The sequence below is a fragment of the Copadichromis virginalis genome, linkage group LG20 (genome assembly GCF_057382275.1).
Source record: "Copadichromis virginalis isolate Kocher_CV1m ecotype Utaka linkage group LG20, C_Virginalis_male_GT1.1, whole genome shotgun sequence".
In the NCBI taxonomy this organism is placed as follows: Eukaryota; Metazoa; Chordata; class Actinopteri; order Cichliformes; family Cichlidae; genus Copadichromis; species Copadichromis virginalis.
In genome coordinates, this window is record NC_140637.1 from 21,433,498 (window position 1) to 21,448,967 (window position 15,470).

General features: G+C 42.9%; 1 protein-coding gene across 1 annotated transcript in view; it reads left to right on the forward strand.

The window, feature by feature from the left end:
• The window catches only part of LOC146684749 (serine/threonine-protein kinase WNK2), a 42,959-nt gene that overhangs the window by 11,815 nt on the left and 15,674 nt on the right, over positions 1-15,470 (forward strand). Inside the window, exons 4-16 of the mRNA XM_085444986.1 lie at positions 1,964-2,136; positions 2,218-2,438; positions 2,545-2,702; positions 5,046-5,134; positions 5,539-5,758; positions 6,667-6,946; positions 7,032-7,147; positions 9,042-9,944; positions 10,563-11,705; positions 13,188-13,373; positions 13,546-13,959; positions 14,328-14,669; positions 14,879-14,922. Of these exons, the coding sequence (XP_085301112.1) occupies positions 1,964-2,136; positions 2,218-2,438; positions 2,545-2,702; positions 5,046-5,134; positions 5,539-5,758; positions 6,667-6,946; positions 7,032-7,147; positions 9,042-9,944; positions 10,563-11,705; positions 13,188-13,373; positions 13,546-13,959; positions 14,328-14,669; positions 14,879-14,922 (4,289 nt within the window). The remainder of the gene's footprint in view (positions 1-1,963; positions 2,137-2,217; positions 2,439-2,544; positions 2,703-5,045; positions 5,135-5,538; positions 5,759-6,666; positions 6,947-7,031; positions 7,148-9,041; positions 9,945-10,562; positions 11,706-13,187; positions 13,374-13,545; positions 13,960-14,327; positions 14,670-14,878; positions 14,923-15,470) is intronic.

The window sequence follows — 15,470 nt, forward strand, 5'->3', positions numbered from 1 at the left end:
TTAACAGAGGTGAGCATACAGATATAGTGGATGGCAGCATTGTAGAGAACAGGTTTAAAGATTCCTTCCTGATAATGTCACTATCTATTTTTCTGCCCTTGCTGCCTGCTGTAGCTTTCAGTTTGTGTGTTTGACCTCACTCAAGCAGTTACCTGCTCTGCTATGAAGCACAGGTGTGATAAGATTACATGCACATACATGCACACAAACAATAAATGGTCTGTTTGTAGTGCAGCAAATGTACCGTAATGAGTCACACTTGTTAAAGACCTCACAGTAGCTATGAGGAAATTGATTTTCAAAGTGACATTCTTCCATTCTCTCAGTGCGCAAAAGCATATAAGTGCACATAACTCTCGACGCAGTGAACCACGCCTCTCAGCCTGCATGTGGCTTCTGAATTATGCAGAAACCCCAGTGTCTGCTAAGAGGGAAAGACAAGTGAGGGTGCAAATGTAGGGGGTGATGCGGGGAGTGTGACTGGAGCTTGGGGAACACTCTGAATTGGGGCTTATTTGAAAAAAGCAGCAGGTTTCCTGAAAGATGAGATCAAGAAAGCAAGGGAGCAGTAAAGGAAGTAATCTGGGGAGAGGAGGGGGGGAATTGCCTAAAGGAAAGAAAGCTGCAGCACTCAAGCTTTAAGCAGTCTTCCTCATTCCTCTTTGTTGCTCTTTTTTAGACCTATGTTTCAGGTAAGCTTCAGACCATGTGGTGCTCCTGTGCAACAAACAGCACATGGGGATAACCCAGCCCAACTTAGCCAGCCCAAGCCTTTCATTGCTCAGCTTGCTTCAGTAGAAAGAGTTCTCTGCAGAACTGAATTATTCATGGGACTTCAGAAGAGTGCAGTGAAAATCCCCACACCCCTCACCACCACCATCACCACCATACACACTTACACAAAAAAACCTGACATGCCACATTCTTATACATGCAAGCCTTATCCATCACATCAATCCACTCCTCACAATGTTGTTAATTTTTCTGGTTATTCATGCTCATTTTCTAATTGCAGTTTCATCTAAGAAGGAAGTTGACTTTGGGTGAATAATTGAATAGATTAAATCCCGCTAGGTTGTTTTCACTGCATTCCACCATCAGTGTCGTCGGTTTCTGTGATGGGTGGGGTCTTGCTGCTAGACACAGCTCACTGTGTGTATGTGTGTTATATAAGTCGTTGATGTAGTGGCAGTAAAAAAAAAGAAGACAAAAAAAAAAAAATCACAGGAAAGAAACCACAACCTTGCACTAGATACAGCATGGTGCTGCCAGACTAGGAACTGAGAAATGGTGAGAGAGTAGCTACAGAAGATGCTTTTTGTGTTTGTGGGGGATCTCGGGGATGAAAAAGGGAGTGGTCGGGGTGCAGAAAAGGAGATAGATTGCAGATGTGGGGGGAGGGGACTAAGAGGGTGAGAGAGTGAGAAAGCGAGTGAAAGATGGCAGAGATCGATGACACATAACCTTTAGCCATAGCATTTTGAGGGTGTGACGATGTTAATGCCTTGGTTCATTCTCCCAGGAGCGGCTGTGCTTTGTCACCCCTCTTTCTCTTTACACGTCCTCAGTGTTCCTGGACAAATCAAAGCTAGCAAGTAAGAGGTCACATCTGATCATATTACATCTAAAAATGTATTTACAAACAAAAGATTTCGCAGAATGTTCTTACTGATTGAAAAAGACACTCATCTGAATGTTCCCACACACGTACACTTGTGACGTGTGTGCTTTGACGCACATATGGTCTAATTAGAGATGTGTATATGTCTCAGAGACTGACACTAACCTCCACCTCAACTACTCCGTATTTCCCACTATCAAAAGCATACTAGAAGCATGAATTTAAAATGTGGAGGAATGATGGGATGCTCTTCCATCTGGTAGTTTTTGTGAAGCAAATATGTTTTACAGTTATTTTTAGGGGCTTGATAGTCATCATTTCTTCATCTGTTGTTTCCTATAGGATCGTAAGCTTTCTAAAATGGAACGTCAGCGCTTTAAAGAGGAAGCAGAAATGTTGAAAGGCCTCCAGCATCCCAACATTGTCCGTTTCTACGACTTCTGGGAGTCACCGCTTAAAGGAAAGAAGTGCATTGTTTTAGTAACAGAGCTCATGACGTCAGGAACGCTAAAAACGTGAGTATGGATGTAGGCAGTTGTTTTTAATTTGCTGCTCATTTAATTATGGTCTAATAGGTTTCCCTTTCCTTCATGCAGCTATCTAAAGCGTTTCAAGGTAATGAAGCCCAAAGTGTTAAGGAGCTGGTGTAGACAGATCCTTAAAGGCCTCCACTTTCTCCACACCAGGACGCCTCCCATCATCCACAGAGATCTTAAATGTGACAACATCTTTATTACTGGACCTACAGGTTCAGTAAAGATAGGGGATTTAGGTCTGGCAACACTCAAGGCAGCTTCTTTTGCTAAGAGTGTCATAGGTAGGAGACTTTTAACATGTGACTTGACAGATTTGTGGTTTTTACAGTAAGAAGTATTAGTCATTTGTCAACTGGGCTCTCTTGTTCTCTCCATCTGCTCCTGCAGGCACTCCAGAGTTCATGGCCCCAGAGATGTATGAGGAACACTATGACGAGGCTGTGGATGTCTATGCCTTTGGCATGTGTATGCTAGAAATGGCCACCTCTGAATATCCCTATTCTGAGTGTCAGAATGCTGCTCAAATCTACCGCAAAGTTACCAGTGTGAGTCATGCTGTGCAATTATTATTATTTTTTTAATTCTTGCATTTATTTTGGATGCCTGACTGTGAAGGAGAGGGAGAGGGGCAGAGAGGGCTTATAGCGTGCAACAAAGACCTTCAGCTGGAATCAAACCAGGGATGCTACAGTTATGCAGTACACTGGAACTGGTCACACAGCATGGTGTTTTACATTTACATTAATATGTTTCCACCAAAATCACCTGTTCATGGAAAACATCCTTTGGTCAAAATTTCTCAGAGCTCTAATTATGCATACAAATTGAACTTCTAAATATTTAATGTTAAATTAAGATTAAGATAATGACTTGTCAAAAATGGGCTTACACTCAGGGATTTTAACAGAAACCTAGAGATCTGTCCAGTATTTAAACATTAATGAATGAATGTTAAGTAGCCCTAATAGAAATATGATGAACCATAATGACTATATGCTTGGAATAAAAGATGATATACAGGCAAAAAGAGGCTGAACTAATTGCTCATCAACTGTCACCAGTATTAAATGCAAAACCTTTAAGGTGATAAATGCACTGTTTATTAAAATTAAGAAGTTGATAGTTTCATATACTAAGACTTTTCCATATATTCATTTACCAAGTTTTCTCTGTAAAACTTGGTTTCTAAAATGTTCAGCAAGAAAGTGACTTCTTTAATGTATTAATAATTCAGTGTCATGCTTTGTGAACATGGCATAGCAAGGTTGGGATGTTTATTTTGCCATTTCAGATAATAAGTCCAGAGAATTTCTCAGAGTACAAAATCAGCACCATTTTCAGGTAGATGATTCCTCAGTGTTGAATTTCTTGGTTGAAGAGTCTAATCAGCCATATGGTGTCACTCAGGGGGTCCAAGTTTCTTTTGTTTTCTGGATGAAGCCTAAAGGCTGTATTTCTGTACATCTTCCTTTGCTAGCAAAGCATAGTGCTTTGAATACTGATTGTTTTGTTTTTTCACTTTTAAAACTTGGCAGGGTTGGAGCTGAAAAAAACAGACTCTTTCACCTGTTAGTAGCTGTTAAAGAAATCTCTCAACCTATATTAATGGTTAGGGAGCATCAGTGCAGCTCTCTATAGTTGCTATTTTTTGCATTGTATTCATATGAATGTGCCTTCCACAGTGGGATGTTAATAGAAGGCTGATCAAAGAGAAACCCTAATAGCATTATACATTGTGTGTACTCCCTGAAGAGATACAACATCCAGCTGAATAATTGGTGGAATATTAATCCAGATATATGCATATACTTTACATCTAGTTTATTTTGATGCAGAAACTTTATTTTCTCCAGTTAATTATATCACACGTTTTATATAGTCTGGCTGCACAATTAAAAAAATAACTGGGTAGATTATACCTGTAAGAAACTAAATAGAAGTGTTATGTTAAGAAAAGACAGAATTCATCCATTTTTAGAAGAACTGCTCAAAATCTATTGGGCATCAAATATATTGTTAAACCACACCAGCTGTGACAACTCAGGACCGTCTGCACAGTCAAAACAGCCGAATTTAGACCAACTGACTGTAATAGTAGTTTACAAAACAACATCTGGCTGCTCTAACATGTGTAAATAAGATAAGATAAGATAAGATAACCTTTATTAGTCCCACACGTGGGAAATTTGTTTTGTCACAGCAGGAAGTGGACAGTGCAAAAGTTATGACGCAAAAATTAGAATACAATAAGAATAAATACAGTACACAGCTGTACAGAATAGAATAAAATAATATACTATATACAGTAGAATAAAATAGAATAAAAATATACAATAAGATAAAAATAGAATACGAATGCTATATACAACTGAGTAAAAATACAACGATGCCAGAAAAGATTATTGCACTTAGTGTTATTGCACATGTGTGGATGTGTGTGTTTGTTCAGTTAAAGTCTTTGTTGTGGAGTCTGACAGCAGTGGGGAGGAAAGACCTGCGAAATCTCTCCGTCCCACACCGTGGGTGCCGCAGTCTTTGAATTGGAACATTCAAAGCCTTTGTATGAGAACGAGTTGGTTTTTGTGCTTTGAGCTGTACTTTTAAGAAATTTACTATGCTGCTGGAGTTTTTGTGAGGCTTCCTTTGGATGTTTTTATGCTTTGTGGGACCTGACATGAATTCAAACTGACCACTGCTGTGGTACTTTCGGCTCTCTTTTCAGAGAGCGAGTGTGTGATACTTAGAAGATAAGATTTGGGTGGAGCATCACAAAAAAGAAATTTCCATTCATGTGTTCATTTTTTTTCTCTTTTGTTATGTTTTGTCATCAACATGACATCCTTTCATGACATATCCACAATGTTTTGCTTATATTTCCCTTTGCTCAGGGAGTAAAGCCAGCCAGCTACAACAAGGTCATGGATCCTGAAATCAAGGAGATCATTGGAGAGTGCATCTGCCAAAAGAAAGAGGAACGGTGAGTGACTGTGCCCGGCGATGTCCAGCGTCCAGCCAACAGGGCCCACAAGGTGCCCTCTCATCTTTCATGCCTTGTCTCACCTCCCCCGTTTCATTGCTGTGGCACTGACAGCTGGGCTCTCAGCAGCACTGCAGTTTCTATCCATATCTGCGGGGTGTCTTTCAATTCTGTTACATAATTAGTTCGTGTACATTGGGGCAAATAACGTTTAATTAGTTTCTTGTGGCTTTTTTTGTTTGTTTATTTATTTATTTTTTAATGAATCATGATTAGGTTCAGTGATTGGTGATCTGGGAAGCACAAGTAATATGTGACCATGAATGGCTCTGTGTCACTGTTAACTTTACTGTATCTTGAACATCTTTCCACTGGAGTCAGAGCTTTTCTTTTTCTGCTTCCAGGTACACGATCAAAGATCTGTTGAATCACGCTTTTTTTGCCGAGGACACAGGTGTGAGGGTGGAGCTAGCTGAGGAGGATGATGGAAAAAAGTCCTCAATAGCTCTCAAACTGTGGGTGGAGGACCCCAAGAAGTTAAAAGGGAAATACAAGGAGAGTGGGGCCATTGAGTTTACATTTGACCTGGAGAAGGAGGTCCCTGAGGTTGTCGCACAAGAAATGGTGAGTAAATGGTTTTAGCTATACATTACAGAATTCTTTTCATACATGGAAATGTTAAATCTGAATGTTGAGTAATAGAAATGGTTTCTATTTCTTTGTCGTTTTATTTTTTTTGACACCACACTTTTATGCTTTGCATTTCTTAGAGGCTTATTGTCTTCTAGTGTTTGGTTTTATATAGTGCAGATTGCTAAGATTGATAACTTCCAGGAATATAGTACTATTCTTTTCTTTTTGTTTACATAGTTTTCTCAAGTGAACGCAATCAGATAAGGTTTCCACAGGCCCAGCAATAAAAACAAGATCCAGAAAAAAATGGACAGTTCTCATTGTGGGAGCTATGATTTTCATTACTCAAACTCTTGTTTTGTCACTTGTCTAACATTCTTTTACACCATAGAAAAAGTGCCCTAATAGGGGTATTGGAGAAAGTGTATTGGGTTATCTTCAGGTAGGGAATGTAAACATTGTCATTGTAAGCCTTTCTTCAGCCGAAGACAGACTTTGAGAGGAAAATAAGGGTAGCACACAGTAAAACTGCAGATGTCATACCTTTAGCGAGAATAACGTGGAGAAATTTTCCTGATGAAACTTCCTTCGAAACAGTGCAGTACATAGCACAACATTTTTGCATTTGTTTGTACATCACATGTAAACACTGGAGCGAAAGACGGACGTTTTGATGTAACAGACCAGACAGTTCTGTTGTGAAGAGTGAGCCAAGCAGCAGACAAAGGAAACGTTTCCCCACTGCTCTGATCCCCTTAAAATAGATTTTCTCTTCCTTCCTTTTCTTGCTCCTTCTTTTTGCCTCGTGCACTCCCCTTTTTATATGCACCCTCTCTTCCCTCACATGGCTCACTGCTAAAAATATCCTGGAAGTCATGCTCTTCCCTTTTCTCTGTCAGGTGGAGTCTGGCTTCTTCCATGAGAGTGATGCTAAGACCGTGGGAAAGTCGATCAGGGACCGTGTGGCACTGATCAAATGGAGACGAGAGCGCACAGTGTCTGCAGCGGCTGCAGAGAATCAGGGTGAAGGAGGACACAGCACCCAGATGACACCATCTCAGGGCATCTCTGCTGGGGTGCCACATGTAGGGCAGCCCCTTGTGCTGGAACCAGAAGAGCCAGAGGCAGACCAGTACAACAGGCTGCATAACCTCACAGCCAGTGCCACCTCAGTAACATGTAAGAGATTCTGTTCTCATCTACCCCGAAGCACAAGCCTAATCTTTGACTTTTTTATGAGTGGATGATTTATGTGTCTCTGCAGCAGACAGCACACTTGACAGTGGCATGGGCTCCACAGTGTACTCGGACTCCCACAGCAGCCAGCACAGTGTCCTCTACCAGTCCCTGCTCGAGCCTATTACTATGGCAACACAGCAGGTCTGTATCAGGAGCTTACACACCCTGGTGGACCATGTGCATTCAGTTTTATTTAAAAACATACAGTGGGGCAAAAAAGTATTTAGTCAGCCACCGATTGTGCAAGTTCCCCCACTTAAAATGATGACAGAGGTCAGTAATTTGCACCAGAGGTACACTTCAACTGTGAGAGACAGAATGTGAAAAAAATATCCATGAATCCACATGGTAGGATTTGTAAAGAATTTATTCGTAAATCAGGGTGGAAAATAAGTATTTGGTCACCTCAAACAAGGAAAATCTCTGGCTCTCACAGACCTGTAACGTCTTCTGTAAGAAGCTTTTCTGTCCCCCACTCGTTACCTGTATGAATGGCACCTGTTTGAACTCATCATCTGTATGAAAGACACCTGTCCACAGCCTCAAACAGTCAGACTCCAAACTCCGCCATGGCCAAGACCAAAGAGCTTTCGAAGGACACCAGGAAAAGTATTGTAGACCTGCACCAGACTGGGAAGAGTGAATCTACAATAGGCAAGCAGCTTGGTGTGAAAAAATCAACTGTGGGAGCAATCATCAGAAAATGGAAGACATACAAGACCACTGATAATCTCCCTCGATCTGGGGCTCCACGCAAGATCTCATCCCGTGGGGTCAAAATGATCATGAGAACGGTGAGCAAAGATCCCAGAACCACACGGGGGGACCTGGTGAATGACCTGCAGAGAGCTGGGACCAAAGTAACAAAGGTCACCATCAGTAACACACTACAACGGCAGGGAATCAAATCCCGCAGTGCCAGACGTGTTCCGCTGCTGAAGCCAGTGCATGTCCAGGCCCGTCTGAAGTTTGCCAGAGAGCACATGGATGATACAGCAGAGGATTGGGAGAATGTCATGTGGTCAGATGAAACCAAAGTAGAACTTTTTGGTATAAACTCAACTCGTCGTGTTTGGAGGAAGAAGAATACTGAGTTGCATCCCAAGAACACCATACCTACTGTGAAGCATGGGGGTGGAAACATCATGCTATGGGGCTGTTTTTCTGCCAAGGGGACAGGACGACTGATCCGTGTTAAGGACAGAATGAATGGGGCCATGTATCGTGAGATTTTGAGCCAAAACCTCCTTCCATCAGTGAGAACTTTGAAGATGAAACGAGGCTGGGTCTTCCAACATGACAATGATCCAAAACACACCGCCCGGGCAACAAAGGAGTGGCTCCGTAAGAAGCATTTGAAAGTCCTGGAGTGGCCTAGCCAGTCTCCAGACCTCAACCCCATAGAAAATCTGTGGCGGGAGTTGAAAGTCCGTGTTGCTCGGCGACAGCCGCAAAACATCACTGCTCTCGAGAAGATCTGCATGGAGGAATGGGCCAAAATACCAGCTACTGTGTGTGCAAACCTGGTAAAGACCTATAGTAAACATTTGACCTCTGTTATTGCCAACAAAGGTTATGTTACAAAGTATTGAGTTGTATTTTTGTTATTGACCAAATACTTATTTTCCACCCTGATTTACGAATAAATTCTTTACAAATCCTACCATGTGGATTCATGGATTTTTTTTTCACATTCTGTCTCTCACAGTTGAAGTGTACCTCTGGTGCAAATTACTGACCTCTGTCATCATTTTAAGTGGGGGAACTTGCACAATCGGTGGCTGACTAAATACTTTTTTGCCCCACTGTAGACTATTTAGAACTAGCAAACACGCACTTGACCTTGAAACTGAACACACAAACACCCACACACATGCTTTATTCACACATTTAAGAGTTGCCCATGTATTTTTCATACAGTCATTTGTCTTTGTGAACAAGTTTGTTTGTCCTCACCACATCATCATATTCTTTTTGTTATGCCCTGTTTATTTTGAGTAACATATGTTTTGCTTTTGGGTTGTTCCTCAATCAGTGCCCGAGCAGTAGCCATTTTCTGACAGATCGACCCCAGTACTGCGAACAGGGTGAAGTGTGGGAGGCAACGCTGAGCCCAGAGCTCAGGGCTCGATTGGGAGCTGAAGGCCGGAGGGGAAGTGCCCCTGTTATTGACATTCAAAGGGCAAACCACATTGCTCGACTGCATGCCCTCATTCAGTCTAAGAGATCAGTCAGTCCCAACCCAACGGTACCAGAACAGTCAGAACTCAGCTCTGCTGAGCTGCACTCAGAGTCTTATGGAGGGTTTTCCCCACAGAGTGCTATGCCAGTAATCAAAGTCTCCCCCGTCTCTTCACCTACTGACCACCGCCGACTTAGTGATATCAACATCAGATCGCCATCAGAGACATTATCACTTCCTGTGCCAACTGAACGAAGGCACTCTGACCTTAGTAGTCTTCTGAGTCTGACCTCTCATCACAACCACCATATTGCGATGCACAGGGGCTCTGCGTGCCAGGCATGTATTTCTATGCTTCATTTGAGGTCACAAGATTGGAGGCACCACTGTCATTCTGTTGTCATGCCAACGCACCAATGTCCATGTGACTTTAGACACCACCCATCACCTGGTGGAATGATGAGCACTCCTGGCTATGGACTGCTGAAGGCTTCAAGTGATTATTCCAATTTCTCACAGCTGCAGCAGTCCCTCTTTAATATAATCAGTCGCAAAGCAGCCCCTTGTCCCCCCACACCTGCCCAAGCCTCATCACTGTACTCTTCAGCTGCTCTCAGTCCAACCGGGAGTGATGGAGACTGCAGCCTAAAGAGTCAGTTCCAGATTAGCAGTCTTGTTGGGGACCACGAACCTCTCCAGGAGTGTGAAGACAGATGCTGTGCCAGAGAGCAGCAAGTTACCAGGGCTGTAGGAGTGGTAGGTCACAAGAAAAAGTTGTTTTCGCGTCCTATGATGGGGCCAAAACCTGCTTAACACATTTTCCCAGCTTGTAGATGGTTCTGCATTATTCTGCATGGAGCTGGTCTGATTAACTGCCCACTGAGTCTTGCTGCCCTCATAGGCCTCTAGAGCTAATTGTCTTCTTAGAAATCATAAGCTTGCTGCTGACGGAGAACAATGGTGCAACCTCTAACATATTACATTTCCTTCCGATCAACCTTAACCAATGCCTTTAACTACTGATCCAGATTTTAACCTTTCCTTCTCTGCTTGACTGTCCAGATGCAACAGCTGTTGAGCTTGACACTGAAAGATATCCTCTAACCAAAGGGGAAGAGGCAGCTGTCTGATTTACATCCTCTTTCTCTCCCACTTTTTCTCCCTTGTGCTCTCATTTTAGCTCACACCTGTCAAGACCTCATTGTTAAAACGTGTTTCATGAACTTATTTTTATCCCTCATCCTCTCATTATATTTTCACCCATCATGAATTAATGTAACTGGCACACGTATAAGCTTTTGTTAGATTTGATCATTGAATAGAAAATTCATTCCCAACAGATACTAACTTAAAAATATCTCATTTGATCCTTAGGCCAGTTCTGCAGGTTACCAGACTCAACAATCTGTCCAAGGTCTGTCCTCTTCCAGCTCCACAGTGCATGCACCACCACAGTACCTCCAGCCTGGACACAGCTACCCTGCTACTTTGTATGCTCCTCAGCCTTGTGCACCAACACCAGCTCCAGCCAGTCTATGTTCAGTCAACATCCAACATGCGACCAGTGCTGGTAGCTACTCACCGCCAAATGTGCAACAGGCTCAAGTTGCAGCAAGTATTGTACCATCAGCTGTGCCACAACATGTTGTACAAAGCTACCAAGCACCAGTCCAGCAACAGCAGCAAGTAACTGCAGCGAACTCTTTGACTTTTCCCTTACAAGTGCAGCAAACATCTCAGAACTCTGTGGCCCCACCTTTACAACACGCTCAGTCTGCATCAGGATCAGTTCAGCAGCCAACTGCAGCAACCACTCTGCCAGCACAGCAGCCAACTGAAAATTGTCCTAGTGCATCTGCAGCCCCATCTATGGCACCCACAGTTCAGGGTCAACCAGTACAAGCTTCCAGCACACTGCAGCAGGCCCAAACCACAGTCAAACTGCCCAATCAGCAACATAGTCAAAACTCTGCCACACCAGCACTTTACAGTCAGCAAATATCCATTCAACAAGAGCACCAACAGTCTTTATCACAAAATGCACAGCAAAATGCTGGGAAGGCCTGTGTTCAGTCTCAACTCCAGCATGGCCAAGAAACTGTGTATGCCATGCACCAGCAAATGGCACAACATCCAACCCAACAATCACAAAGTCTTCACTGTTCGACACAGCAACAAGTGCACACTCCAAATGTCCAGCAGCACAGTCAAAAAACTATCCAAACAGCAGTTCCACAACAGAGTCAGGATGTATCCCAGTCTCAGCCCCAAACCACCGCAACTCAAGTTCTGCAGGTTCCAGCCAAACATCAGAGTTACTCAGCTGCAGGTCCACATGATGCTGCCTCTCAGAGCTATGCACATTCTGCACTTCAACAAACAGCTCCGGGTCAAAGTCAGTACCTGCCTGCCCAATCAGTCTGTCCACAGACTTACATAGCAGCTAACCAGGTACTGACTTCTCAGAGCATTTCAACCTCTTCTCAGCAAGGCCAGGCTGAACATACCACCCAACAGGTGAGCATATAGTGTAGATGGTTACTGTATAATAACTATATGAAGGTAACATATAGGGGCGATCGTGGCTCAAGAGTTGGCAGTTCGTCTTGTAACCAGTTTGAGCCTCGGTCGTTGTGTCCTTGGGCAAGACACTTCACCCGTTGCCTACTGGTGGTGGTCAGAGGGCCCGGTGGCGCCAGTGCCCGGTAGCCTCACCTCTGTCAGTGCGCCCCAGGGCAGCTGTGGCTACAATGTAGCTTGCCATCACCAGTGTGTGAATGTGTGTGTGAATGACTGAATGTAGTGTAAAGCGCTTTGGGGTCCTTAGGGACTAAGTAAAACACTATACAGGACATTTACCATTTACCAACATAGTGCCCCGGTTTTGAATTTCTGATCACCCTCACATCTTCTTGAGTTCAGCCACTGATAGGATTTCTGGATGTCAGCCACTTCCTTTGTCTGCCGTTGGTACATACCGTACAGGGGCCTGTCCTTCCATGACGGTTCTTCTCCTTGCTCCTCTTCTTTCTCAGGTTTCTGTTGAGGTATTCACTAAGCACATGGTCATCTTCTTGATGTACTCATCCTGGACAGTGGTTCTGACATTCACCAGTCCTTGGCCAGTCTCAGGGTCTTTACAGTCTTTTCTCCATTCTTTTAATGTATCTGAGAGGTTTTCCGAAATTTAATTTAACATAGAGTAAGAGTAAGTCTGTTTTTTTTCCTAATTGTATGCTACATTAATGGAGTGGCTCAAACAGTGAGCAGCTGCTGGTGGGATATTGATTACCAGGGAAAACATATGAAGTGAAACTATGTTAAATAAATTGAAACTTCATGAGGGAAATAGTCAGATTACACTTTTGGTCATAATTTAAAAAATCACATTCTAATTCATAACATTTTGCACCCAAAGGTTTGCTTGTTTCATCCTTTTGTTCTGCATCTTGTGGTCATTCAGTGCTATAACTGTGGAGCAGGAGGAGTGATTCAGCATTAAGTTGTCTCAACAGTGATGCTCTGTGTGGGAGAGACTTTAAATGATGAAAGAAGTTGACATTTTTATTTATTACAGTGTAAATTTGATACTCTTTATATTAAAATGGCAAGTTTTGATTGGGTCAATAGGATTGGAAACATCTGTGTTTCTGGACAGTAGGTGAATGAAAATGAAAATGGTAAAATGAAAAGGCCAACAAACAGGAGTTTCCTCAGACATCAGCCAACAGAGAGATAATGGAAACCATAATGAAACAATAACAGTTGTTTTCATCTCTGTATCAGTTAGCCTTCTAAGGCTTGCTCTTGCTGTTTTGTGGTACAAATGTTCACTGAGGTGGAAGATTCAGACTGAATGCATTAATAGGGAGAGAATGGAAAATGTGAGCTATTCTAATCTGGGTCAATGAAAGGAAGTGTAGATTTTCAAAGTGAGGGATATGTCTCTGCCATCATTAAAGTCCCTCTTTTTTGTCTCTTGTCTTTTTTGTTCTTTAGAATATCTCTGCTGGTCAGAGCATTTCACAGCTTGGACAGGGTGGACAGGGCCATGGGCAGAATGTCAGCCAGCCAGCTTCCAGTGGGCCAGCACAGGCACTCTCTGCTCAGCAGTCAACTGCTCACCAACAGCAACTCCAGCCTCTGCAGATTTCTGCTTCACTGTCACCATCACACCAACCACAGGTATTGTCAGTCTGTTATCACTGCTAATCTTACCTCCATGATACTCTCTTTTTTATAGGCTTGAAGCAAGTTCTTTTGATGCATCATCCTGCATCCTGCACACAGGAGACGTTTTTTTTTCTAGATTATTTGACTTTTTAATGTTTCTTCCTTTTTTTCCTTTTTCTTTTAGTTTCCTTCACAGTATCCCACAGTCCAGGTGATGGCAGCTGTGACTGATTCTGAATCTTCCTTCCCTCACTCTTGCACTGCTCCTCCCCCTTCAGCCTCAACCTCTCTTAATCACATCTTCCTTTCTCCTGGGCATACTGTCCCTGCGACTCCTTCTGTCTCTCCCATTTCTCCTCTGCACATTGAAAACACATTAGTTTCACCCATCTCAGTATCCCTCATACCGTCCCCGTCACATGCACTGAGTAAGATAGAGCCCACATCCCCACAACCACAACACACTGCTAGATCTGAGGTTTCTCATGCATCACCTGCATTTATATCAGCCCTAACCACCCACCCCACACACACACACACTGCCCGGTGCCAGAACACACACCCTTCCACAATTGGCAGCAGTCAGCCACTAATACAGGTAATTATGACCACTGCAGTGGAGCACAGATGTTTACCAAGAAGGTGTGAACTGGAATTTGAGCATTTGTGTGTGTTTGTTAAAGGTGGTTTTTACTCAAGGGGGTGAAACCTAAGATTGTGATTGTCTTGGGTTGTTTTTACATATTATTTGTGTCAAAAATATACTTTTTTGGAGTAGGTATGGTGAACATAATAAACGTTTATGTTTTTCACATAATTTAATCAAATATTGCATATGAAACAATGCTAAAATCTAGATATGGAGTTCATACATGGATTATGTGAAAGAAACTCTGTCGCCGAATATCTGAAACAAGTTATTTAAGGATGATAATTATGTGTCTTCTTGTTTGTATGTCATTGCAGGCTCCTCAGCAGTCCCAGGTTAGCCATCCCGAGCCTGTTCCCTGTGCTCAGTCAGTCCAGCCATCTCAGCTCAAACAAGCTGCAGTCTTTTCTTCACATGTGCAGAATGGGGCAGAACTGGGAACAGCCTCTGCGGCTGCCCAGCTGGACAGTGTGAGCCCATGCCAGCTCCCCCCACAGGCCCAGCCCCAGAGTCAGGTTCAAAGCCAAATTCCTGTGCTGCAGTCTGCAGACTCCCAGAGAGCATCATCTGGGTCTGCCAGTTCCTGTTGGACTCAGCAGAAGCAACTGAGTAATGTCACAGGAGCTGCAGGTCAGGGTCCATCAGAGATTAACATGGAGGTATGGACTCATTTACATTTACTTGAACACTTCAAGTTCTCACTAATTATTTCTCCCTGTTAGTTTGGTTAACAGCAATACCGGCATAGTGCCGTGAGGCATCCCTGTGCGTCTTTTCAAGACATAAAATAGAAAGTAAAGGATTTCATATTCACCGTTATCCCATTATTTTTCTCTTCTTGTTTAACGCTGACTTTTGTTGTCGTTAGGACCAAGCTGCAGAGAAACACACAGGAGGACAGAGCTATGACAGGTACTAGCTTATTTCTTCTCAGCCATATTTGCTAGTTGCAGGTTCTCAACAATGTGTATTTTGCACATGTGCAATTGTGCCCGGCCTCCTGCACCCTCAGGGTAGGTGGTACACCTCTCACTGTTGTTGTACAGAATCTCTACCAAAAAATTAAAAGCATGATGATGAAAAATGATGCCTGGCAAGAACCTGCACAGGTTGGCAACATTGCATCTGTTTTGTTTTCATTTTAATGCGGCATAAACAATTTTTCATGAGGTATAGATAACTGACCTGATAAGTATAAATAATGGAACAACTAGCAACTATTTTTTTGTCTTAAAGTTGTCATTTACTACTACTTCTTATTTTATTTGTTGTCCTGTAAACCTTGTTGACCACCCTAACTTTGTGTGTAGATGGAGTGCAACATTGTGTTTGGTCAACACTGCCAGTTGACCAGGAGACAGATAAACATATCTGAACACTCATGCCACTCTTGCTGGTCATAGTGACATGAATGAAAGCATTTTAATAGTACTTGCATAACAGATATCATGTATCAGACA